General features: G+C 37.7%; 3 protein-coding genes across 9 annotated transcripts; 1 reads left to right on the top strand and 2 right to left on the bottom strand.

Moving 5' to 3' along the window:
• Nucleotides 1-288: 288 nt before the first annotated feature.
• On the bottom strand, nucleotides 289-5,665 carry LOC137963750 (uncharacterized). Of its 4 annotated transcripts, none has more exons than XM_068810933.1 (5): nucleotides 5,313-5,665; nucleotides 4,688-4,757; nucleotides 2,690-2,744; nucleotides 2,079-2,157; nucleotides 289-928 (listed from the first exon to the last, which is right to left on the bottom strand). In XM_068810933.1, exons 4-5 carry the CDS (start codon nucleotides 2,111-2,113, stop codon nucleotides 607-609), a joined length of 357 nt encoding a protein of 118 aa, XP_068667034.1. In that variant the 5' UTR covers nucleotides 2,114-2,157; nucleotides 2,690-2,744; nucleotides 4,688-4,757; nucleotides 5,313-5,665; the 3' UTR covers nucleotides 289-606. The 4 variants fall into 4 exon arrangements, with proteins under 4 accessions (XP_068667034.1, XP_068667035.1, XP_068667037.1 ...); XM_068810934.1 differs by having other exon boundaries at nucleotides 5,351-5,665; XM_068810936.1 differs by lacking the exon at nucleotides 2,079-2,157 and having other exon boundaries at nucleotides 289-934.
• Nucleotides 5,666-7,250: 1,585 nt separating this feature from the next.
• Nucleotides 7,251-13,992, bottom strand: LOC137962734 (thioredoxin-like 3-3). 4 transcript variants are annotated; one of them, XM_068809770.1, is made up of 5 exons: nucleotides 13,811-13,992; nucleotides 10,536-10,589; nucleotides 9,005-9,167; nucleotides 8,497-8,522; nucleotides 7,251-7,650 (listed from the first exon to the last, which is right to left on the bottom strand). In XM_068809770.1, exons 3-5 carry the CDS (start codon nucleotides 9,134-9,136, stop codon nucleotides 7,431-7,433), a joined length of 378 nt encoding a protein of 125 aa, XP_068665871.1. In that variant the 5' UTR covers nucleotides 9,137-9,167; nucleotides 10,536-10,589; nucleotides 13,811-13,992; the 3' UTR covers nucleotides 7,251-7,430. The 4 variants fall into 4 exon arrangements, with proteins under 4 accessions (XP_068665871.1, XP_068665873.1, XP_068665872.1 ...); XM_068809772.1 differs by lacking the exons at nucleotides 10,536-10,589; nucleotides 13,811-13,992 and adding an exon at nucleotides 9,552-9,850; XM_068809771.1 differs by lacking the exons at nucleotides 10,536-10,589; nucleotides 13,811-13,992 and adding an exon at nucleotides 9,562-9,850.
• Nucleotides 13,993-15,748: 1,756 nt separating this feature from the next.
• LOC137962895 (ribonuclease TUDOR 1-like) lies at nucleotides 15,749-23,261 on the top strand. The gene is made up of 17 exons (XM_068810020.1): nucleotides 15,749-15,958; nucleotides 16,910-17,075; nucleotides 17,174-17,248; nucleotides 17,367-17,480; nucleotides 17,726-17,830; nucleotides 18,316-18,522; nucleotides 18,620-18,832; nucleotides 18,915-19,022; nucleotides 19,290-19,460; nucleotides 19,759-19,956; nucleotides 20,035-20,403; nucleotides 20,491-20,721; nucleotides 20,797-20,982; nucleotides 21,110-21,187; nucleotides 21,277-21,471; nucleotides 22,247-22,624; nucleotides 22,851-23,261. The coding sequence occupies exons 2-17, from the start codon at nucleotides 16,926-16,928 to the stop codon at nucleotides 23,040-23,042; spliced, it is 2,970 nt and encodes a 989-aa protein (XP_068666121.1). The 5' UTR covers nucleotides 15,749-15,958; nucleotides 16,910-16,925; the 3' UTR covers nucleotides 23,043-23,261.
• Nucleotides 23,262-24,381: the final 1,120 nt, after the last annotated feature.

The following is a 24,381-nucleotide window of genomic DNA, read 5'->3' as shown; positions in this document are numbered from 1 at the left end:
TGAAACACCCATGTCACCATTGAGCGAAAGGCCACACTCACATCTAACACATCATAAATCTCTACCTTGCTGTATTTCTAATGCATTTTGATAATTTACCATCTAATGCGGTCTCCAATGGTATATGTTGCTCTCGTGTTCTGGTTCTGACTTGATATAGGTAAATCATGAAGCAGGAAATGCTTTTTTCTTGATTTTCTAGGTACCTCAATCTCTACTTCCTACCTAAGAAAGAAAATGCACAAAAATGATTGAGTGTGTTGATTTAAAATTAAGATCATGCTCATTCAGTATTATAAATCATTTTGGAGACATAAAAAACTTGAAACAATTCACTGTAACTTCTAATCAAATTCAAATATAAACTCCTCCAACCCACATTTTAGGGTTGGAAATTACATGCTCATCTCTCACCAAAAAGATATTGAACATTTGAGTCTGCAGCGAGTAGATTTCTTCCGGAACTTCCAGAAACTCCTCCTCCATGCTTTATTTTGTTGGATGTTATTCTCTTCCTTGTGCAAAATGATTGACATCTTCAGGGTTCCATTTTTCATATGAATTTAAGAAGTCTGTATCAATGTGACAGCATGGATCAACCAGTCATTAATGCTCGCTGACCTCTTTCGAGGACAAACCAACAATATCTGGACTCTGGAGTTGCTCGAGCTGCTTTTTCCCCCGCCGGAGAAGATACTCAATGTAGAGAAAGTTTTTGCGGTCCACTGATTTGGAGTTGTTGCGGAACTCTGCAGAGACAATGCTTTCAATTTTTCGGCGATCTTCTGGAGATTTGGCTCGTGCAACACGAAGAAATGACCTATAGAGAGACAAGACATGCTTTTGCATGCCAGAGAGCTTCTGGCCAGAAACCATGGCAAAGTTGTGTGTGGATGCGTTGCCACTCAGTTTTACAGGAGATGGAACCCTGCAACTTGAATAATGGATTAAATTAATTCTACTTATCAAACACTTACCTATAAAAAAATGTGAAAAAGAAAGGACTTTCTCCTATCTCTTCTGAACAAAGAAGAAAGGAATTTAAGGCTCCTTCGATCCTAATATATTTACAAATCGAAAGAGAGAAAGGCGGGAAGGATTGATTAATTTCTTTGATTACATAAAAATTGATTCAATATCTTTTTTAAGGTATCTTTGTCATTTTTAGCACGTAAGAAACAGGACAAGGAGGTTCAAATAACGATGTTTTTAAATTAGAATGTTTAAAATAGTCATCACTATTCTAGAAAATGGGTGTAATTTTGCAAATATTCTTTTGAAAAGTTAATAGTTTCAATTTTATAACTTTTTGGGAAACCTAATGACAACAAGTTGACTATGGTAGAATCATTATCATGAAAATCCTAGTAAAAACTCCTAAGACTTCCCTCCTCCATCAGTCCTAGGGTCTTCCAACTCCTCCAATGTATTATAACCATTTTTCACATTGACATTTTGCCATTTCTTGCTTCACACTACAGAGATCTTCCTGTACCCCATGTCTCCTTCATTTCTCTCATAGTTTCCTTCCTCGACCGTGAATGCATTTTCTGGCATTGCCCTTGCCTATTTGTGTAGTCAGACTCATCAGACGCCACTAGCATTGAGGAAGAAATCCCCCTTCTCTCAACCCATTGGCTCTGCTTCCCCTTCTCTCTCAGGCTCGAAAATGTGAATTGTTTCCCTCTTTCCCAAAATTTAAAGTTTATGGTTTGGTTGTTAAACTCTATTGTTCTTTAATAACTTAATATTTTGGTTGTCACTGTGTTTGGTGAAATTTTGGCATTGTACACAGCTCATCCTCGATGATCTGAAGGGATTAAGATGTTGGAATTGTGGCATGTTCAATCCTTCATGGCTGCCAATGCCATTGTTAATGCACTAATAGCTATAGTTAATGTATTGTTAACCACTAATGTATTGTTTAACTATTAACATATTGTTAATTAATAATTAGTGAGAAATAGTCATTAAGAATAAGATATTATCATTAATTATAAATAATCAAAGTGAAATAATTAACCCATTTAAGCCCAACCTGGTAGGGCTTCTATATTGAGCGAGTCACTCCCACTCACCTGATCCAACTCAGAATTCCGAGAACCCAACTCATCTCCTGAATCCAAGTTAGAGAACCTTGGTCCACCCTGTTTCAATCTTCAAGAAATAATGAAGCTGAAGTATCAGCATTGTGTATGGGCCTGAAAATTTACTAGGGCTAAAGATAACAAGCACCGGTTTTGAAGGGATTCTAATCCTCTCAGTAGGTTTACTACAAGAAAAAGCAAGACCAGTATGGAAGCTCAGGATTAAGGGACAGGTAGATGTGATGCCCAGATACCCTACCTGAAGATACAGCATAGATGCCATGAATAGGGCAGCAATTTTATCCAATCAGCCATCTTACCACTTTACCCATCTATCTAAACATGCAAGGAATACCCATATCTGGATTCAGCTACTTTACAGTCATGGGTAATGAGTGTTTTGTACCTTTTACCTGGTTAGGATGCAGAATAAATCCATAATTTCTCTCTCTCTCTCTCTCAACACTCCAATAATCCAACTTAATAACAATAGAATAAGAATAAGTGTGATCAGCCACAAAGCATGGAAATAATAAACTTAAAAAAAAAACAGATAGAAAATATTCAAATCCAACCTATAAAATCAGAGACAAGAGGTGTACCTTAAGTTCACGTAATTGCACAGGCACCGTCAACTGACTTTAGCTCCTACACATTCTGAATGAAAAACAAAATGCCTAAATCAGTGTCTTAAATGAACACTAAACAAACTCTATTTAAGAGGGTTTAAGAATAGAAAGGACAAGCATCTACTTCCAGAATAGTTATTCTCCACTCTTGGCTCAAATTCTACTACTACGGGTTGGTCAACCCTATATATGATGGATATATATAAAAGAAAGTTAGTGATCTAACAAATGCATTAGCTATTAAACAACATAATTACCTAATCCATGGTTTGAATTACTTATAATAGTTTAATTTGTCAACTAGTAATATAATTTATTTATTCATAGTCTGTGCTGATCCAGATTCTTTTGTTAGTAACCAAATTTGGAGTTCAAAGTTCCTGGCTTTATGAGTGGCGATTGAACTCAACCATTTCAAGTTAAGTACTGATTTAATCAGCAACTCCCCAAGTGTGATTGTGATAATTAAGATTCTAAGGAGAAAATGTTTCTAAATTAAAGTTTTTCAAAAAACTTAAACAAAATATAGAAAAACAAGCATGAGAATAATAACTTTATGATGCTTGTAATACCGGCCTTAAAAAACTATTTCGTTTGTTGACACCTTGCAATTTCTGGACCTTCTCTAGGTTCGCTTTGATGTGCCTCATAAAATCAGTTCATCCACTTGTAGTAGTTGTGCTATTGATTTGACCAAAAATGCTTTCACGGAGATAACTTCCAGGTCCATTCACTTGGTCATAGGCTCTGACAATCTAATGATAAAATTGCCCAGGCAACACACAGGGACACTAGACTTTGAACCAAGATTTAGTTGCATCATAAGATTTGAGATCCAATAGAGCTCTACCTAATTATTGAGATTTCATTAACCAAGTTCTGGAATAAGAAATACACCCATTTTGGGTTTAAAATTCCCTCAGGTATCAAGTGGAATAGTGTAAACTTTCGTGCTAGAGAGAGCATGTGGCTTATCCAACATGTGACAGTTGCATGGTCAGTGGTAAGCATGTGAAACAAATCAAATAACTTGAAGATCTCATTTTCAAAGAATGATCACGTGTATAACAAAATAGAAGCCATCTGAATCTAATAAAAGTTTCATGGTACAAATAGAACTAGTAAACTCTATCTGGCATAATCCATCAACCACCAACCAATACTATCATCAGAAGCACGCGATCTTTCATGCTCTTGCTCCCATTTTTTTTTCTCTTGGCATAAATTAGCAATTATCTCCATTTTTTTTATTTCCTTATATTTCAACAATGACGTCTTTGCCAAATACACTTAGATTTCTCATTTTATTTTTCCTTTATTTTATTTTACAGTACTATGCTCATATCCTTTTGCCACTTTATTTTATTTTAGCTCTCATCTACTTGCCTGATTCACTCATCAAGACGTTGCTATTTGTCCTAACTAATGGAGGACACAAGACAATCTTTCACACCAATCTTCTCAGAGAACAAATTGTAGTAAGTGGATTATGCAGCCTGCTTTCCCTGTATGTCATGTACATTAAACCCTTGCAAGGTAAAATATTAGAGAAAGGAAAAGTCACCCAAAAAAAAATGAACAAATAATCCATCCAACTCAATGAGGACACAATTTGGCTAGAAATAGCTAAGAAAATTACTGAGGGCATAATCAAATAAACTAAGGTCGAGCAAACATTGTTTTGAGACAATAATGAGTATCGGCTCTTCGATTAAAACACACAGAATCCTTCCAATCAATTCCTTATTACCATCAGTCTAGAATAAGAAAATGTAAGACATCAAAACATGTCTTTTCTGCTTAAATCGCAGCATGAGGAGGTACACTGAATAGCTAAATAGATCAAGAAGATATTCATGAAATGAAAAAAGAGGGCATGAAAACCCTGATAAGATTTTCATGACTATTAGTTCTGTATTTAATCTGACATTATCAATGTTATGAATAGAGCATGAGAACTGGTTTACCTACCTTCAAGAAAACATCCTTTCCATCAGCAAGGTCTATGACATTGTTTGCAAGTAATACTTTTGCAAGTTCTCTGCAAATAAGAGTTTCAGGAAGAGAAGACTCTTCGTCAGAATGACATGATGTCAGACGAGTGCAACAGAGAAGAAGAGAAAGCTTCATAAGTTAAGGAAAAATATTTTAAAAAAAATGAAACCTAAAAAAGCCAGTTAGTCCTCGAAAGAGTACAAAGGCATTTCAAGATGAACAGTAACAGAAGCAAAAAAGCAATTAAAAAATATATTAACCAGAAAACAGGAAGGCATTTTAATCTATACAAACATATCTTATTATAGTAGGGATCTGACGACATCAATGTCAATGTATCAACTGTAAATTAATCCTTGACCTGCACCAACTTTTCCTTAAGTCGGATTCCAGCCAAGGGCAAATAGACCGACTGCAGTGCGTCGCTCGAACGGACTACGCTTCTTGGGGAATTGTGGTTAGTATGTTCACAATAATATTTCTGGAATATATTTTCTGGAACCTATCACTGTTATATAACTGTGCAGAATTCCAGAATCAGAGTAACCTTGAATAAGCTACAGAAGTTTCCCTTTGAATGGTAAGCAAGATAAGTACTTACAGAAAACATAACAAGCAACACAAAGAAACTAGAGCCACCTGCAATGAGGTTCTCTTTGAGTTTTCTGCGAGACTAAGAATGTTTTGAGAAGAGAAGGTGGGCAGAGAAGGGAATTGCTGTTCGTTGCAAAAGAACGGAAATAGAATTCTTCGTCTTGAGCACTTCTACTTGCACTTGTACGTCGCATGTAAAATGAAAAGGAGAATATTTTGTTTTCTAGGGATGACAATAGAAAACCTAACCCGTCCCATATGATGGCTTTGATTTTTGTTTAAGAGAAAGCTTATATGAGGAAGAAGAGAAAAGAAAGGCAAAGAAGAAAAAACCAGACAAAGAACACTAAAGACCTTCCATCCAAGTGCTAGCCTACAATTAAAGTAGCCTCTTGAGCTCTTCCTCTTCATTCATAAATGTAGGAATTTAGTTATAAAAGGACCAAAATACCCTCAAGGCTACAATGGGGAGCTAAGCTAAAAAAATTACAATATAGATTGTGAACTTAAATACATATTATTTTTCTCATATTTTCACACTCCCCCCTCTTCCTCAAGTGTCAATATGATGCTTTTCAGGATCTGAGAAAGGTTTAGTTCTGCTTCTCCCTTTCTTTTTCTATTTTTTTAAGTGATTTAAAGATAATGTTATTGGTAAAAATCATTAGCCCTATCTGCTGGTGCTGAGAGTGAGATTTTATTATTAATCTTCCCAAAGTTAGGGCACCAGTTCATCAATTGGTTACAGGCTAAAGAGCCATGGAAGAAGTTAGAGAAGTTAATATGGAGTCTAATGGGAGAGTTTATTTATGTGTTCACAGGGAAAAGCTTTCATGAGCTTGTAAAAGCGTTTGCTCAGCAGAGCGATTTGGGAGGGAGCAACTATATTGGAGGGGATTCTTTATAATCAGAGGTGGTTTTTAGGTCTGAGGGCTGAGTTCCTTGGAGCACTTGTTGATTTACTTGGGCACTTAAAATTTTGAAAATTTTGATGTATGAGGTCTGAGTGAGGGAATTGGAGAGGCAGGGCGTCAAGCACTGGGAGAACATCTTGCAGCCATCTTATTCAACTCTATCAGTTGGCAAAAGCTCTTGATCTCCTTGCCTCATCTTTCATGAACATGGATTACAAACGTTTTAGAAGCATTGTCAGACATGCACTTTGTTGCTTTGTAGTCGCTCTTGTTCCACCTATGTCTTGTTCCTCCCAAACCAAAGTTCAGAGGATAAGAATAACTCTTATGAGGTTTGGGTAGAAGATCTGCTTTTCTTTGATGAACAAAAATTCTGCAGGCTATAAATGGGTGCTGAAATGTTTTTCTTCAATGCGGATACCCAGAGCTCAGGTGGACTGTCTTTTTTGCATTTTCCATCTCTATGAGTCTCTACAGCCAACTGAAATTACCTGATTGCCACATCCAAGTTTCGAGGATTTTCTACGTTCTGGCTGATAAACCGTCGGATTCTGTGGCTGCAGAAACAATCAACCTAGCTGATTGTAACTTTGGTAACGGCCACACCCGAGAGATTATTTTACCTTGATAGCTGTAGTTTTTCTTATTACTTAAACCTTCAGAATATGAGAAGGTAAAATTATTTTACAATTGCTTGATCAAAGGCATATAACCCATCCATATGAACACTGCTTGATCAGCACGCAGGCTTATCAAAGGCCAGACAAGTAGACTGGAGACTCTTTGCTTCAGTAGCAAAGCACCGAGGTGAAAATCGACATGATGAAGGTCTTTTCTTTTCAAAGTTGCATTATTTGGAGTTCTATTACTTCAGAAAGAGCATATTTCAATGCCCAAAATACAGTACTTCCCATGATAGCACCAGAAAGCAAGAAAAATGTAAATAGAAGACTCAGAGCCTAATGATCACGGGTTCAAATTGATGGGGTAAGTGATGATGCTACTGTAACATTTTTAGTGCAATATCCGTATCTTAGAAATGGTTTATAAGTAGTTCGCTAAATTCTGCACATTACAGAGAAGAAGTGATTGCTTTACACCAAGAAACTTTTATAACTAAGGCTCGGAGCTCGTTACTTTGGATCAAAGTAGCTTAATAGTACTGCAGTTCCAAAAGTAGATGCAGAATACGCCTGAATTAAATTTTTATGCTAAGAATGCAACCAGAGTCGATCATGTAGCCTCTCCTCACCAGCACCGTACATTTCATCAACCCTTTCACCATCCCGGAAGAACTGGAAAGTAGGGGTGTACCGTACGTGTTGTGTTGTCTCTGGGCATTCATCAATATCAGCATACACAAATGACATCTTGGGGAATTCGTTACTTAATTCACAATAATTAGGAAGAATCTGGCTGCAAACCCGACACCTGCAAGAAAACAAATTGATTGAAAAGCTTAAATGTTAAACACACAAATTGATTGGAAACCATTTCAACTCAACTGGTTTATCAGACTTATTGCTACAGCAGAAACAAGTGCTGTTCTCAATGGCATCCACCTTGCTGCCACCAACTTTGGCTCCCCCCACTTAGTGGAAGGTAACTCAACCTTGGTCGTCAGCAGGTATAGCAAAAGAGACTGACCCCCTTTGTGCTTCTCCCCCACCTCAAGGAAATATGTGACTTAGTTGCACCTCTAACAATTTCTTGGAAGGTCCATAGATTAAACAATGTGGTGGCAGATTAATTAGAGGGGACTTCCCTTCATAACCTAATTATATTTGACCCAGATAGAGTTGTATCTAGGTCTTGCATTTGTTTTTCATGTTGTTGCTGCTTTCAGCTTATTATATTTGTGTATCTTCCGCTGGCCTATGGAGCTTTTCTCTGCTTATAAATTTCTGTCATCTTTTCTCTGCTTATTACCTTCTCGAGCTCTTAGTTTCAATAGAGGAATAATTTAGAAATTTCACCATAAGCTATTGCATATAATGATGAGTTCTCTTCAAATAATTTTCTCTCTTATCTAGTGTAGAGGCACCTGATTGATCCCCTGAGTGGAGCCCATTCGGGTGGGGCCAACAGGTCACACTCAGCTAACGAGGTATCCGGTTGTGAGGAATTTGCTATTTCAGAAAATCCCAATTCTAAGAGATTTCTTCCAGATAGTTGCAAATTTCAGCAACATAATAATGATGGTAAAGTAAAACAAGGAATGCTAAAAACAGGCAAAAATTTGAGCATAAAGGGTAAGGGCAAAACACAATGACATACCATGATGCACCATAGTTGATAACTGCCTGCAGATTTTAAGGAAAAGTCAAATGCATCATCTATACGAAATAGCTTTTTCTGTATGAAGTTTCATGAAGACACTTAAGCAAGAAGAAAAAGAAGGGCAAATCAAACAAAAAATTACCTTAGCCCACTATCCTAACCCTCTTTCCTTCATATTAGTATAGCTCAAAACTTGGAACAGCCTCAAGCAAAATATAAGCCATACAATTCATTATCATTCTTTTTAAAATTTTCAGTAAATTAGCTCAACAATCAAAATACATAACAGCAGGGAGCCACATCAAGCTTTTGTGTTCATAAAATTAATCGAGAGTAAAAGTTAGGAAAACCAGACTCTTCTCCCCATTCACTGTTAATTATTTCTGATGGGTAAAGCACAATGATTCGAAAATCAGATCTCTCTTCATATAATAACTACATCCACAAATGCAACCGAGTTCCAGTTGCCTTCTAGAGATAGACAGAAGGAGAGGTAATTGCTTACAGGAGTCTTGGAGGTCTTGATATTATGCAGAAGCTCCTTAAGATGTTGATCACTACAAGCACTTTTTAGATTTCCGTGGCAACTGCTGGGTAGATTGAGTCCCGTTCCGTCCAATCCTTTCGCCTTCTCCATTTCGTTGCTGCGGCCAACTTGATCTACAAATCTGCAGATAATCTGATCAAGATGTGCAGACGGGCTCTACTTCATCCGGCTCACGCTTTAGCGTTATAGAATCGTAGTGAAGTTTTAAGTTTAAAATGCCGATGTTCAGAAATTGAGCACGTGTGGAGAGAGGGGAAAATAGGAATATGACTAAGGCTGCCCCTCCCCCCTCCTGCCCTTCCAGTAAAGATAGGGGGAGGGTACCACCTACCTGTTCCTGTAAATCTTTGGAGGGGTAACACCATGGAAGGGGAAATGGAAGGAGAAGGGTCGCACCCCTCCTCGACCCTCCCCCGGGAGGAGCGGGGCCACCCTTCTCTTCGGTGACCATTAGAAGAGGAAAAAAATAGAGAAAGAAAGAAGAGAAAGGGAACAGAGCGGTTACGGCTCCCTGCCTTCTTTGATCAAAGAGGGAAGTTCGAACAAGAGAAATTATGACAGGCCTGATATCCAGTCGTTGATTAGTGCTTCACATCAATGAGTTCCAAACTTTTGAGTTTAGAGTGTCATGCCACTGCTGGATTGGCGTACCAAAGGGCATCCAGCACACATTAGCAGACTAGAGTCTTCAGTTTGTTATCATGTGCCATTGATTGGTACGGATAAGAACTTTTAGAGAGGAAAAAACGATTAGTTCATGAATTGGTTTAAAAGACATCGAAATCCGAGATGAGATCATTAATAATTCATAAACATAGGACTCGAGTAGCTTTCTTTTTGGCACCTGATAAAGACAAGAAAAGGAAAAAAATAAAGAATTTTTAAATATGATCTTCTTAGTTGATATAATCGATTAGATTCTATAACTCTAAATATGACCTTTTCTATTTAAATCTAATGAATAACTAAGGTAACATTGTCAATGGATATTGGGCAAAAATAAAGTTATATGGTTACTGCTTAAAAATATTCATTTTATATATTTTTTCCTCCTCCATGCATAGACAAAATGGAGAAGAGAGAAGAGAGTCACCCTCCCCCCTCCCATACAAAGAGAAGAAGACGGAAGTTCCCTCCTCTCTTGTTCGTGCATATGATAGTGGGGTCCTCTCTCCATGCCCCCTACCATTCTTGCCATCAACAACAGGGATGGGGGGCTTCTTGTCAATTATGAACATATGGGGGGGGGGGGGGGGGGTGTGGCGGTTTCCTAACCACTTCCCTCCCATGTACCTGTTACCTGGTTAGAATGAAGGATAAATCCATAACACTCCCTCTCTTAACACTCCAATAATCCAAGTTATAATAAACACAGCACAATAATAAGTGTGATCAGCCACAAAGCATGAAACTAATAAACTAAAAAAAAAAAAAAAACAGAGAGAGAATATTCAAATCCAACCTATAAAATCAGAGACAAGAGGCGTACCTTAAGTTCAAGTAATTGCACAGGGACCGTCAACAACTTTAGCTCCTATACATTCTGAATGAAAAAAAGAAGAAGCCAAAATCTGTCTTAAATGAACACTTAACAGACTCTATTTAAGATTGTTACAACAGAGGCTAAATACGAGCATACAATCAAGGATATCAACTACAAATAGTAACTGAGAAATCGTAAAGATGCATAAACAGTAAATCAAACAGCAAAGTAAAGAGGAGAGACACAGAGTTACGTGGTTCGGCAACAGCCTACTCCACAGGTAGAGACGACGATGATTCCACTCAAATCGAAAAGGGGTTGAAGCTTTGCGGCTCCGAGCTTGATTACAAAATCGATTTCTCAATTAATCCCTCGGTGAAATCCTCTTTCACGAAAACCCTCTTTCTTGACAGAGAAATCCCCAAATGTCTCGACAACCCTCCCGAAAACTGATTTCCCGATTAAGTGACTTAATCGGGTAATATACGCGGATCCCAAAAAGAGAAAGAGGGTCGAATCGGGTAATCGGATTCAAGACACCCGATTAACAAAGATGGTCTAAGAAGAGAAAGGACAAGTATACTTCCAGAATAGTTTCTCCAGTCTTTACTCAAATTCTAATACAAGGGGTTGGTCATCCCTATATATGATGGATATATATGAAAGAAAGTGATCTAACAAAATGGCATTAGATATTAAACAACATAGATACCTAATCTATGGTTTGAATTACTATAATAGTTTAATTTGTCAACTAGTAATACAATTTATTTAATCATACTTTGTGCTGATCCAGGTTCTTTTGCTAGTAACAAAATTTGGAGTTCAAAGTTCCTGGCTTTATGAGTGGAGATTGAACTCGACCATTTCAAGGTAAGTACTGATTTTAATCAGCAACTCCCCAAGTGTGATTCTGATAAATAAAGATTCTAGGGAGAAAATGTTCTAAATTAAAGTTCTTCAAATTACTTACAAAATATAGAAAAACACGCATCAGATCAGTCATTGAATGATGCTCATAATGCTGGCCATAAAAAACTCTTTTGTTAGTGAACATCTTGCAATTTTTGGACCTTCTTCTAGGTTTCTTTTGAACTACCTCATAAATTCAGTCCCATCCACTTGTAGTAGTACTGCTGTTGATTTGACAAAAAATTGCTTTCAAGGAGATAACTTCCAGGTCCATTCACTTGGTCGTAGGCTATGAATTCTAATGATAAAATTGCCCAGGCCACACATAGGGACACTAGAATTTCAACCAGGAATAAGTTGCATCTTGATATTTGACATCCAATAGAGCTCTACCTAATCATTTTTTTTTTAAACTTACTTAATCATTGAGCTTTCATTAGCTAAGTCTGGAATAAGAAATACACCCCTTTGGTGCTTGGAATTCCCTCAGGTATCAAGTGGAATAGTGTAAACTTTCTTGCTAGAGAGAGCATGCGGCTTATCCAACTTTAATGCCAAGTTGCTTGTTCAGTGGTAAGCATGTGAAACAAATCAAATAACTTGAAGATCTCAGACAAAGAATGATCATCAGTATAGCAAAATAGAAGCCATCTGAATCTCATAAAAGTTCCATGGTATAAATAGAACTAGTAAACTCTATCTGGCATAATCCATCAACCAGCAACCTATAATATCATCAGAAGCCCATGATCTTTCAAGCTCTTGCTCCCTTTTTTAGTCTCTTGGCATAAATTAGCAACTATATCCATTTTTTTCTCTTGGAATATATTAGCAATTATCTCCATTTCTTTTAGTTGCTTCATCTTTCAACAATGCCATCTTTGCCAATTACACTTAGATATTCTCATATTCTTTTTCCATTACTTTATTTTACACTATTCTACTTATATCCTTTTGCTACTTTATTTTATGTTAGCTTCTTTTCAGGAGTTTCTGCTCAGATCCTCCTCTACTTCCCCGATTCACTCTTCAAGATGTTGCTATTTGTCTAACTATTGAAGGACAAGACAATCCATCCCATCAATCTTCTCAGAGAACAAATTGTAGTAAGCGAATCACATGGCCCATTTTCCCTGTATGTCATGTACATGAAACCCTTGCAAGGTAAAGTATTAGAGAAAGGGAAAGACACACAAATAAATTGAATAAATAGTCCTTCCAACTCAATGGGGACACGATTTGGCTAGAAATAGCTAAGAAAACTACTGAGGGCATAATCAGATTAACTAAGGTCGAGCAAACATTGTTTTGAGACAATACCATGTGTATCGGCTCTTCAATTAAAAAACACAAAATCCTTCCAATCAATTGCTTATTGCCATCAATTTAGAATAAGAAAAAGTAAGACATCAAAACATGTCTTCTCTGCTTAAATTGCAGCATGAAGAGGTACACTGAATAGCTAAATAGATCCAGAAAATATTCATGAAATGAAAAAAAGTGCCTTGAAAACCCTGATAAGATTTTCATGACTATTAGTTCTGTATTTAATCTGACATTAAGAGCATGCTATCTTGAAAGGTACGTAACCACTTCTCATGCTCTATTCAAGATAACATGCTCTACATCAGTAAGGTCTATGACATTGGTAACGCGTAATACTTTTGCAAGTTCTCTGCAAATAAGAGTTTCAGGAAGAGACGCCTCTTTGTCAGAATGGCATTATGTCAGACGAGCGTAACAGAGAAACCGAGAAAGACTCATAAGTTCAGGGAAAATATTCAAAAAAATAAACCTAAAAAATCAATTAATCCTCAAAAGAGTACAAAGGCATTTCAAGATGAACAGTGACAGAAGGAAAAAGTAATTAAAAAACATATTAACGGAAAGGCATTTTAATCTCTACAAACATATCTTATTCCACTAGGGATTTGACGATATCAATCTCAATGTATCAGCTGTAACTTAACCCTTGACCTGCTCCCATATTCTCCTTTAGTAGGAGAAGAGACCGACTGCAGTGCGTCGCTCTTGAGGGATTCTGGTTAGTGTGTCCACAATTATGTTTCTGGAATCTATCACCGTTATATAACTTTACAGAATTTTAGAATTAGACCTTGACTAAGCTACAGAAGTTTCTCTTTGAATGGTAAGCACGATGGTAAGCACGATAAGTACTTACGGAAAACATAACAAGCAATACAAAGAAACTAGAGCAACAAAACCAAAAATTAATGGAGAATTACAGTAAGAAGAACTCTCTTAATAATTCCAAAAATATTGCTGATTGGGCACATAATAATAGTTCAGGTAGTATCTGATTTCTGAAAGAAAACAACAGCATGTGAGATGAGAAACAGACCACTAACCTTGAAAGTAAATGGAAGGTTGAAAGAAGAGGGAAGATAACAGCCACCTGCAACAAGTTCTCTCAAGTTTTCTCCCGGGAGAGAGATTAGGTTATTTTTCAGAAGAGAAGGTGGAAAGAGATTGGGGAATTACCGACGTTTCTAGAGAACGGAAATAGAATTCCTAGTCATGAGCACCGCTAATGACACTCGTACGCGCATAACAAATTTTATCTCTGACGTGGCGTCAGATGTGGCAGCTTACGTGGCTGCCACCAGGCACTTTCTCTTGTTTCGAGGAGGGCGGTCGGGCCTGCTTATCTTTTGTGTTTTTCCTCTGCATAGAGGAGGTTGAAGAGGATGGAAGCCGTTCTCTCGAGGCAAAAATAACCTTTAAAAAAGGTTAAACAGGGACCAAAATTATAGAAAAATACTTGATTGATATAAAATATTGAATAAAGACTTTAAATATAAGAATTATCAATCTAGACTTTAAATCCAAGTCCTGTTCTTACTATTGAAGCAAGTCCAGTCAACATATTAATTGGTTACATGTATATTTAGTTAGAGTAAACAATATATAAACCCATGCGCGGGTTGAGATTAAGGGAGGTTACTAGGTGGAACAAATGAGGTATCCACGAGTTCACTCTGCTTGGTGATATGGCTAGAGCATATAAGTGGTTTCGACTCACACGAACTTGTAAAATGTAGAAGCTTGATGATACTAGGAAGTATTTCTACGTGGCAATAGACCAATCTAAATAAACCTAAACGTAGACGTGACACAACACCGCGCCCTCTATTAGTAACATCCGCGTTGAGCACGCACTTTCTTTTGTCCGAAACGTCACTATCGCGCACGGCACAACAATATCCGCCGTCCGCACGTCACTATCGCGCACGGCACAACCATATCCGCCGTGGTTCTCGTCTTTGACGAAACTAGGCCGCCGTGAACACGTTATCCGTCCCTTCCTGTTGGCCTTTTTAACGGTGAGGACCCTCCGCTGTTTCCAACTTAACGCCGTATGCACACGGTGGCATTTACATCTGGCAACGATATCGTACCTGCTTGCATATAGTTGCTGTTGCTTTCTTGGATTGTGGTTTCTCTTTCCACTGCAATCCGAAATACCCAATCTGTCCTCCCTCCTTCGTAGTACAATAGCCCCCGTTATTTCGAAAACTACGGAATTACCCTATCTTTTGACTTTCTAAGAATAAAGTCTCCCTCAGTCCTCTAATCTCGAACCACGATTGGTCTATCCGTTGGTTGAATTCGTTAACTGGATTCACCGATTGCCGCATCCTGATCACGCGTTCGATATGCGATCTAGGATTCCTAAATCTCCAAAGCCACGTCACTAATTATAAGATAAATGATATTTAGTGAATTTGATTCTCTCTTAATTTTCAAATTAAGGAGTAACTAGTTGTTACAGCTGTTGGTCGTTTAAATTTTAGATAAATAGGAGTAAAGGTTACGTAAGATGACTGTCAAAGTCAGTTTCATTTTGGAAAATGAAGTGAAATATCTTATCAAATTAAATCTATAAAAGTAATTTCATATAATCTCTTTTTTATTTACATAAATTTTGATTTTTTAATATTATATTTAATTAATATTTTAAGAGTAAAAATTTAGATATTAAAAATAACAATTTGATTAAGTATTTAGATATTATGAAAGTAAAAATTGTTTAAGTATTATATATATATTTTTTAAATTAAATTATTTATTATTTCAGAAAAAAAGTTAAATAAAAAATATCTTATAAAAATTAAATTTATTAAAATATTTTATTAATAAATTTCTTATATATTTCTCATTAATTACTTTACGTTCGATCTCGCTCTCTTTCACGGTAAATTTACTTTCGATTTTACTACGTAATTCCGTGCAAAAATAGGGCGCGTCTCCTTCTTCGTTCCAAATTTGGTCCCTGGCTCTTTGTTTCGGATTCTTACCGATCCGTTTCATCCCCGAGGACTCTGTTAGCCGCTCTCCGGCGTAGTTTATAAATACATTTCTTATTTTCTCATTGGGTTTTCTTCACACGGAGGAGAGATCCAGAAGATATCTGCCTTCGCGTCGTCTGTTATCTCTCTTCTCGATCTGAAGAAGATATCAGCTACTGCTGAGGATTTTTCCTCGTTCTGTTCGAGGTATGTCGGACTCGAATTTTTTTCTCTGAGATTAAGATCCGCTTATTCCTTGACAAGAAATCTCATTCTGTACCATATTTTACTCTTATGTTACTAAATCTAGAGTACTTTTATGTTCCAAGTACCGATTGGAATTGATTTTATTAATGATGTTGCTCTGGTATTGATCTGTAATATCTCGATCATTTAACCGGACGTCAGCGTAAGTCTTGTTGATTCTCGTCGATCACTTTCTCGTTATGCTTCACCTGGAGTGGTCATTGTGCACTTCGTAATCCGGCTAACGGTGTCGATATGATTGGGATCTAGTTTATATTTCGAAATTTCGATTTTGTTGGTTCACTATGTTTCTGCTTTTCTGGATCTGGATAAGCTGGAGTCTACGCTGTCCTTGGCTAATCTTACGGCAGTTTGATAAACTTGTGGTCTTGTCGATTATGTAACTTTGAGAAATTTCCTTTTGGGTTTTAACAGAATAGTTCTCTTATCGTAAAAATTGAACCAAAGTAAATTTCCTCTGGAGGGAAGGCGGAGAAGAGGGGCGGAAATCTTTTACCTGCATGGAGTTATGCAATTCAAGTTATAATCCCTACGTTTAATCATTAAAGTCTTGCTGTGGTCGTGCCATTCTGTTTCTTGGTTACCTTGTTTAACTCTCAAGGATGTGCCTTGGTTCGACCTGTATTTTTTTGGTTTCATAACTGATAGGATTGGTTTTTTATCACGTTAATTCTGCTTGTGTAGCAATTTGAAAGTTCGGATTTTGGTTCATTTATTTTAATTTTATAGTTGACTTTTTTCTTTGTTTCTTCTTATTGGTTGGAGCTTCTACAATTTTAGACATCTTATGAAACATATAGAAGCTTTTTACTAGAAAAACCGAATAGAACTATGCAAAAGCTATTGATGTTATCATGTTCATTATCTCATTAGATGTTTGTTCTTGTGCAGGTTTTAGCTCTTTGATATGGCATCAGCAGGTGGAGCAACAGGATGGCTGAAAGGAAAAGTGAAAGCTGTTCCTTCAGGGGATTGCTTAGTGATCATGGGTATCACAAAGGCAGAGATTCCACCTGAGAAGACAATAACCTTGTCGTCTCTTGTTGCTCCTAGACTGGTTCGTCTATCCCTAGACTCTAGCACTGATAATATCTTTGTATTTCCTGTGTGGCTAAGATATTAAAATAATCAGTTAGATGTTATGTTTTGCACCAGGCTAGGCGAGGTGGTATTGATGAGCCCTTTGCCTGGGAGAGCAGGGAATATTTGAGAAATTTGTGCATAGGAAAGGTGATTTTACTGAGCTTTTTTGTTACTGTCCTGGGTTTTGCTATTCAAGAGCACAATTTGTGGGGTCCTTACCTTATCCCTAAATTTAATCTTTTGTTATACTTGTTTAATGCTGTAGGAGGTCTCCTTTAGAGTGGATTACACTGTTCCATCAATTGGCAGGGAGTTTGGAACTGTGTACCTTGGTGACAAAAACATTTCTCAGTTAGTTGTTTCTGAAGGTTGGGCAAAGGTAAGACTTTATTGATATAATAGCAGGTGTTTTTTCAAACTGGGTTTATGAAATCTCTTGTTTGGTGATGTTGTATAAGCTAGAACCTGGCTTCCAACTTTACCCATACAGGAAGACTCACTTATTCCAAGAAAAGAGAGTTATTTCTCAATGAATATCTTGTCTTATCTGACATTTCTCTGCATTCTATCACTATTAGTTTTGCAGTTTTTGAAATTTTCTTTGGTGGATTTTATGCACTGCAGGTACGAGAACAGGGTCAGCAGAAAGGTGAAGCAAGCCCTTTCTTAGCAGAACTCCAGCGTCTTGAAGAGCAAGCCAAACAGCAAGGTCTAGGCCGTTGGAACAAGGCAAGTTGCAAAATTTCTTACATTCTTTTATGTATTAGCTCGAGACATAAGTTATTTCCATCCTTTTCTACTTTGGAGCTATTTTTACACTAGGAATTGTCTCAACTTACAGTAATTAGGAATTGTTTTACATTACAAGCAGGTTCCATCTCTCCTATTAGAAGTTGTTGGTTTTCCATAACATTTGCTAATCCTATCTGAGGTTGTACATATTATTATTGTCATTGTTAGCTCAGGATTACATCAGGACATCCTGTTCCTATTATTTTTTTGCCACACTTAGGTTGTCATCAACAGTCAAAAGAGAATCCTGCTACGCTTTAGTTATGAATGAGGTCTTGAAGTCTACATTTCTTTCATGATAAAAATAAAGATGGTTGACATTTAGGTGGATCTGAAGCAGATCTTTATAATATAAATAAATGATCACTACCTACAGATCGTTAATCAGCTCAGTTGCTTACATGCTAGACTTGTTTGTGCAGGAGCCTAGTGCTTCAGAAATGGCTATTAGAAATTTACCTCCTTCTGCTATTGGGGATCCTAGTAATTTGGATGCAATGGGACTCTTAGCTGCCAACAAGGGCAGACCCATGCAAGGCATTGTTGAACAAGTTCGTGATGGGAGTACCATTCGAGTCTACTTGCTACCAGAATTCCAATTTGTTCAAGTTTTCGTTGCAGGAATTCAGGTAATCATCTTGATTATCCTAGAGTTTGTGTTAGTATCAGATAGGCTTACAGTTCTGCTTGTATATTCTCTATAACTTGTGTGACCAAAATTTCCAGAGTCCATCCATGGGGAGAAGGGCTGTGGTGGAATCAGTACCTGAGCCTGAATTACCATCAGAAGACACAAATGGAGAAGCTCCTTCAGAAAGTCATCCACTTACGTCAGCACAAAGATTAGCTGCCTCAACAGCATCTTCTACTGAAGTTTCACCAGATCCATTTGGGAGGGAAGCAAAACATTTTACAGAGATCCGTGTTTTAAATAGAGATGTAAGGGAGTCTTTATTTTGGTTGGCTTTCTAAGACATTTCCTGTGTTATTAATTGTTGCATTTTATTTGTTTATTCGGCAGGTCCGAATTGTACTTGAGGGGGTAGACAAATTCAGCAATCTGATTGGTTCCATATATTATCCTGATGGTGGTTCAGCGAAGGACTTGGCCTTGGAGCTTGTCGAAAATGTACATTCTTCCATATAATGCGCTAGAGTCAAACACATTAATGAGGCCAGAGTAGAGCTGATCAATAAAATTTCATTGTTGTTCTGCAATCCAAACAAATTTGCATCATGTGCACCCATGATACTTCCTGACCGGCTCTATGATTTCTGTAATGTAATCATATATATTGTGATTAGTTTTGACTTAGCATATAGGTTTTTCCTGTTGCTTCTGTTCCTGGACATCCATTTTAATTCGTGTTTTTACTTTTACCCTCTCTTCATGTAGGGTTTGGCAAAATTTGTGGAGTGGAGTGCAAACATGATGGAGGAAGATGCCAAAAGGAGATTGAAGAATGCTGAGCTTCAAGCAAAGAAGGAGAGGTTGAGAACCTGGACTAACTATGTTCCTCCTGCTACTAATTCAAAGGCTATTCATGATCAAAATTTCACTGGAAAGGTTGGTATATAGTCCATTGGTAATTTAGCTAGCAGGGGTGGTAATCACATAACATGCATCCTTATCGGACTGCCCCAAATTCAAAACGTAAAAGATGTTATGCATTATGCAAATTCATCGCACAAGCTGTTGCCCTCAGTTTAACTTGTGGGTGTATGGTAACATTGCCCTCCAAACCCTAGATGTATCAGATGTTACATGTTACGTAACACCGATACACCCACTGCAGGTAGCTAGGAGTTCCTTCTTTGTGCATCCTTTTCTTACCTTCTCTATGTATCCCTTCACTATTGTTCAGGTTGTGGAAGTTGTCAGTGGAGACTGTCTTATTGTAGCAGATGATGCTATCACCTATGGTAGTCCAGCCGCTGAGCACCGTGTGAATCTATCCAGTATCAGGTCCCCTAAAATTGGAAACCCTCGCAGAGATGAAAAACCTGCACCCTATGCTCGTGAGGCCCGGGAATTTCTTCGTACACGCCTTATAGGTCGACAGGTGTGAATTGTTTTGCTTACACAAATACCTAAAATTGTTTGAAGTGCTTGATATATTTCTCTTTTTATTTCTTTGCAGGTGAATGTTTCAATGGAATATTCTCGAAAGGTTAATGTGGTGGATGTGCCTGGTCTTGTACCTGCTTCTGGCTCATTGGATTCTAAAATCATGGACTTTGGTTCAGTCTTCTTGGTTTCTTCAACTAAAGTTGAAGGAGATGATACTGCCCCTGTTCCAGTTTCTACTGGTAACCAACCAGCTGGAATTAATATTGCAGAGCTGGTTGTTTCACGTGGCTTAGCCACTGTCATTAGGCATCGTGATTTTGAGGAAAGGTCAAATTATTATGATGCATTGCTGGCTGCTGAGTCTCGTGCCATCAATGGAAAGAAAGGGATGCACTCTGCCAAGGATCCACCAGTGATGCACATTACTGACCTGCTAATGGTTGGAACTGTGAACAGCTGTCTAGCTTACTTTTTTGTTTCTGCTTTATTACTTGATGATGATTTATTTCTTCAATTGTTTACCTAGGCTTCAGCAAAGAAGGCCAAAGATTTCTTGCCGTTTCTGCAACGAAGTAGGAGACTACCGGCAGTTGTGGAGTATTGCCTTAGTGGTCATCGGTTTAAATTGCTGATTCCCAAGGAAACATGCAGCATTGCCTTCTCTTTCTCTGGTGTTAGATGCCCAGGCCGTGATGAGCCCTATTCTGATGAAGCTATTGCCTTCATGAGAAGGAAGATTTTGCAGAGGGATGTTGAGGTACTTTTTTGTGGTCTTTATTTTCATTGCTTTGTTTCAGTAATTAGCAACTTAAAATGTTCATTTTTTTCACAGATTGAAGTTGAAACAGTTGATAGAACTGGAACTTTCTTGGGTTCCTTATGGGAATCAAAAACCAACATGGCTGCAGCTCTTCTGGAAGCTGGGCTTGCAAAGCTTCAAACGTTCGGTGTTGACAGGATTCCCGATTCTCACCTACTTGTTCAGGCTGAGCAATCTGCCAAAAAGCAGAGATTGAAAGTGAGTAAACAGTTCTAAAGTGTGATGTCGGAGTTTCTTGTCTTTATGTCTTTTTCTGTTAAGTTCAAGGAAGAAAACTTTTACTGAATGATATTTCTTGTTTTTACTATCCAAAAAAATCTTGCAGGTATGGGAAAATTATGTTGAAGGAGGAGAAGTAACAAATGGTTTGGTTTCTGACGACAAGAAGAAGGAAGTGTTTCAGGTAGTTCTTTGAATTTGTCTTTAGCCATGGCTATTATTTTTTGTCTTGCTATGATATAAGTGGTATTACTTTTTTATCCTTTCGTTCAGGTGGTGGTCACTGAAGTATTGGGTGGTGGAAAATTCTACATTCAAACTACTAGTGATCAGAGAGTGACCTCTATTCAACAGCAGCTGGCCTCATTGAATCTCCAAGAAGCCCCCGTAGTAGGTGCATTTAATCCAAAGAAAGGGGATATTGTCCTTGCACAGTTCAGTGCAGATAATTCCTGGAACAGGGCCATGGTAAGTTAATTTTTGTTTTATCCATTAAGGTCTAATGATTTCTTGGTAATAAGGTTCATACTGTTTCATCAATTACAGTTCTCCTTCATCAAATTTCCAAGTGACACATACATTATTAAAATTGTAGAAAAGCAGAGGTGTGTACATATTAAAAAAAAATGTTAGGGCAGTCTGACTGCACTTCTACAGTTCCTTATCTCATATAAAACATGGAACAGCAGTGTCTATTGTTGTCTTGGTCCGTGAAGTTGTAATTAAAATAGTAATCATTTCTTAAGCTCAGCCGGAGATTCTCTCACTATTTATTTATTTATTTTTGAATGTTGATTACACACAACTGTTGCTCCTATCACAGTAGACCAACGTGTCCTGTACAACTAATGATATGGGCAGTGCATCAACCAAAATAAACTCATTTGTATCTGATGTTTTTCAGTAAATTGAAATTACTTTTATTTTGCATGGTGGAAGTAACTTGGTAACTTTCAGTTTGAAACGCTCATAGCCTTGTAATCTTCAAATTTATGGAGGTTGGCTATTTAATCTTTTGCAATGCATATTCTGTCCTTCAGCAAGTGTAATTTATTTATAGTGTTCCTTGTTAGTTGAAATTTGTAAGTGGATAAGTTAGATACTTACTATTCAAAACAGGTGACAAAGAATATAGAGGATAAAGGATCTGTCCTGAGAGATCAAAATTTCATGGTTTTTTTGCATTTACTTTGATGTTTGTTTTGAGCTTAAACCCATTTTGTTTCTGTAACTGCTAATGTAGATTGTGAATGGACCACGAGGAGCTGTTGAAACTCCTAAGGACAAGTTTGAGGTTTTCTACATAGATTACGGGAATCAAGAAACTGTGCCTTACAGTCGATTGCGGCCTCTTGACTCCTCTATTTCTGCAGCACCTGGCATTGCTCAGCTATGCAGTCTTGCATACATTAAGGTCCCTAGTCTGGAGGAAGATTTTGGTCAGGAGGCAGCAGAATATCTAAGCGAGTGCACTCTTAATAGTTCGAGAGAGCTCAGAGTTCAGGTGGAGGAGAAGGACACATCAGGAGGAAAGGTTAAGGGACAAGGAACTGGCACTATCTTGATTGTAACACTGGTTGATGTAGAAGCTGGCTCGAGCATTAATGCTGCCATGCTGCAGGTTTGAGCATAAACTGTGCCTCTGTTTCTATATGCCTGGTTCACATTAATTTTACTACACACGTTAGGCATGTTTTTATTTGTATAGCTTTATCTATCTGCTTCGAAAAATGTATGGATAGACAGACTGCACTTGATAATCTGGAAGTGCGGGGTAAGTGAATAGGTTTTTTTTTTTTTTTTTTCTATTATTAGCTTTCTTCTAAACTGCTCCGTGTGTTTGATAGGAAGGACTTGCCAGACTGGAAAGAAGGAAGAAGTGGGACTCTAAGGATAGACAGAGTGCACTTGATAATCTGGAAGAACACCAAGCCAAAGCTAAGCGAGAGAGGTTGAAAATGTGGCAATATGGGGATATCCAATCTGATGATGAAGAATCTGCCCCACCTGTTAGGAAAGCTGGTGGTGGTCGCCGGTGAAAACGTATCATTAACCTTGAGAGTGGAACGCGAGTTGAGATAGTATAGTTTAGTTTATCAGGATTTCAGATAGAAATTGAGGCAGTTAAAAAAACATGAAGGGAAGAGTTTTTTCTTTTAATTTATTTTTTCCCCATTTTTACCTTTTTGCCAATGTTTACTAAACATTTGTTGTTATATCTAATTTAATAAGGTGAATATTTATACACAACGCCGATTCTTGGGATTTAACTTTGTGGTTATCCGGTTGTAATTCGATGCAAGAAGTAAGAATTCGCCATGCGTCATACTAGGAATTAGAAATTATATGGTGAAGGCGAGCAGGAAGATTCATCTTTTTCTTTCCCATTTGCTGTTTGTCTCTTTAGAGGTGTTTCTCTCTGGGGTGGTTAGTGCGCAGGGAAAATGACAGGAGAAAGTGAATTTCCTAGAGGAAGTCACTCTAAAAGTGTTAGTAGGCGAATGATTCATTTGAAGAAAGTGAGAATCACCTCTTACCCTGTGAACGAAGGAATTCCATCGTCTATCCTACGAAACCCTCTTTGCTTCCTCGCTCTCTCGCTAGTTGATCTGAGAAAACTCTCTCTTGTCGCCTGTCGCTGGTCGCTCCAAAGCTCTCTTGCTCGTCTCTCATCTTGTAGTGCAAAGCCTTGATTTCTCGTTCGTTTCTCGAGGTACTTTGTACTCTTCTCTGAAATCTTGAATACTCATTGACGGTATTTTCTACTTCTCTCCCTTTCGTTGCAGAGCGAAGAAAAAATCTGCCTCTCATGGCGATGTAGTAGAGGCAGACGCTTCAATCTATACTTACCAATTTTCTGCAATTTTTTCTCGTTTCGAATGGTGGAGCCCTGATGAGAACTACCTGAGATTGCCAGCTTCCGCCAGGGCTGTTTCATTCAGTGGACGGATAAGGTACCAGAAAGGCGGTGCGAGTTGTGAAGTTGCTCCCGTTGGCATTTATAGAACTGCCCGGGAAAGCCCTGCCTTCACAGCCTCCTCCCGACTGTCTTGAATTAAATTTTCTGGTGCAGCAGGCTTCGGTAACTCCTTAAGAGGCAGAATTACTGGTCCTCCTGGAAGGTATTCGCCTCCTTAATAGCTAAATGTTGCAGGGATTATTATTTGTCTCTTCTTCAATCTGTCATTTTTGTAAGTTTAGTTGATACTGATTTGAGGCTTTTTCGCTTCGATCTCTGGAGTTTCTTTCTTCAACAGATTTATATGGTATGGGTGGGGTTACTTTTATTTATAACAATAAAATTAGAATTTTAATATAGAGTTATTTTTGTATTTGTATATATTTTTATTTTAAATATTATATTTAAGTTCTCTTCTT

This window comes from Aristolochia californica, unplaced genomic scaffold (genome assembly GCF_029961685.1).
Source record: "Aristolochia californica isolate CCGP_79_NKW_82.1479 unplaced genomic scaffold, dmAriCali1.0.hap1 SCAF_4, whole genome shotgun sequence".
Taxonomy (NCBI): Eukaryota; Viridiplantae; Streptophyta; class Magnoliopsida; order Piperales; family Aristolochiaceae; genus Aristolochia; species Aristolochia californica.
The sequence above is the reverse complement of the archived record's forward strand: the minus strand, read 5'-3'. Positions and strand labels throughout refer to the sequence as shown.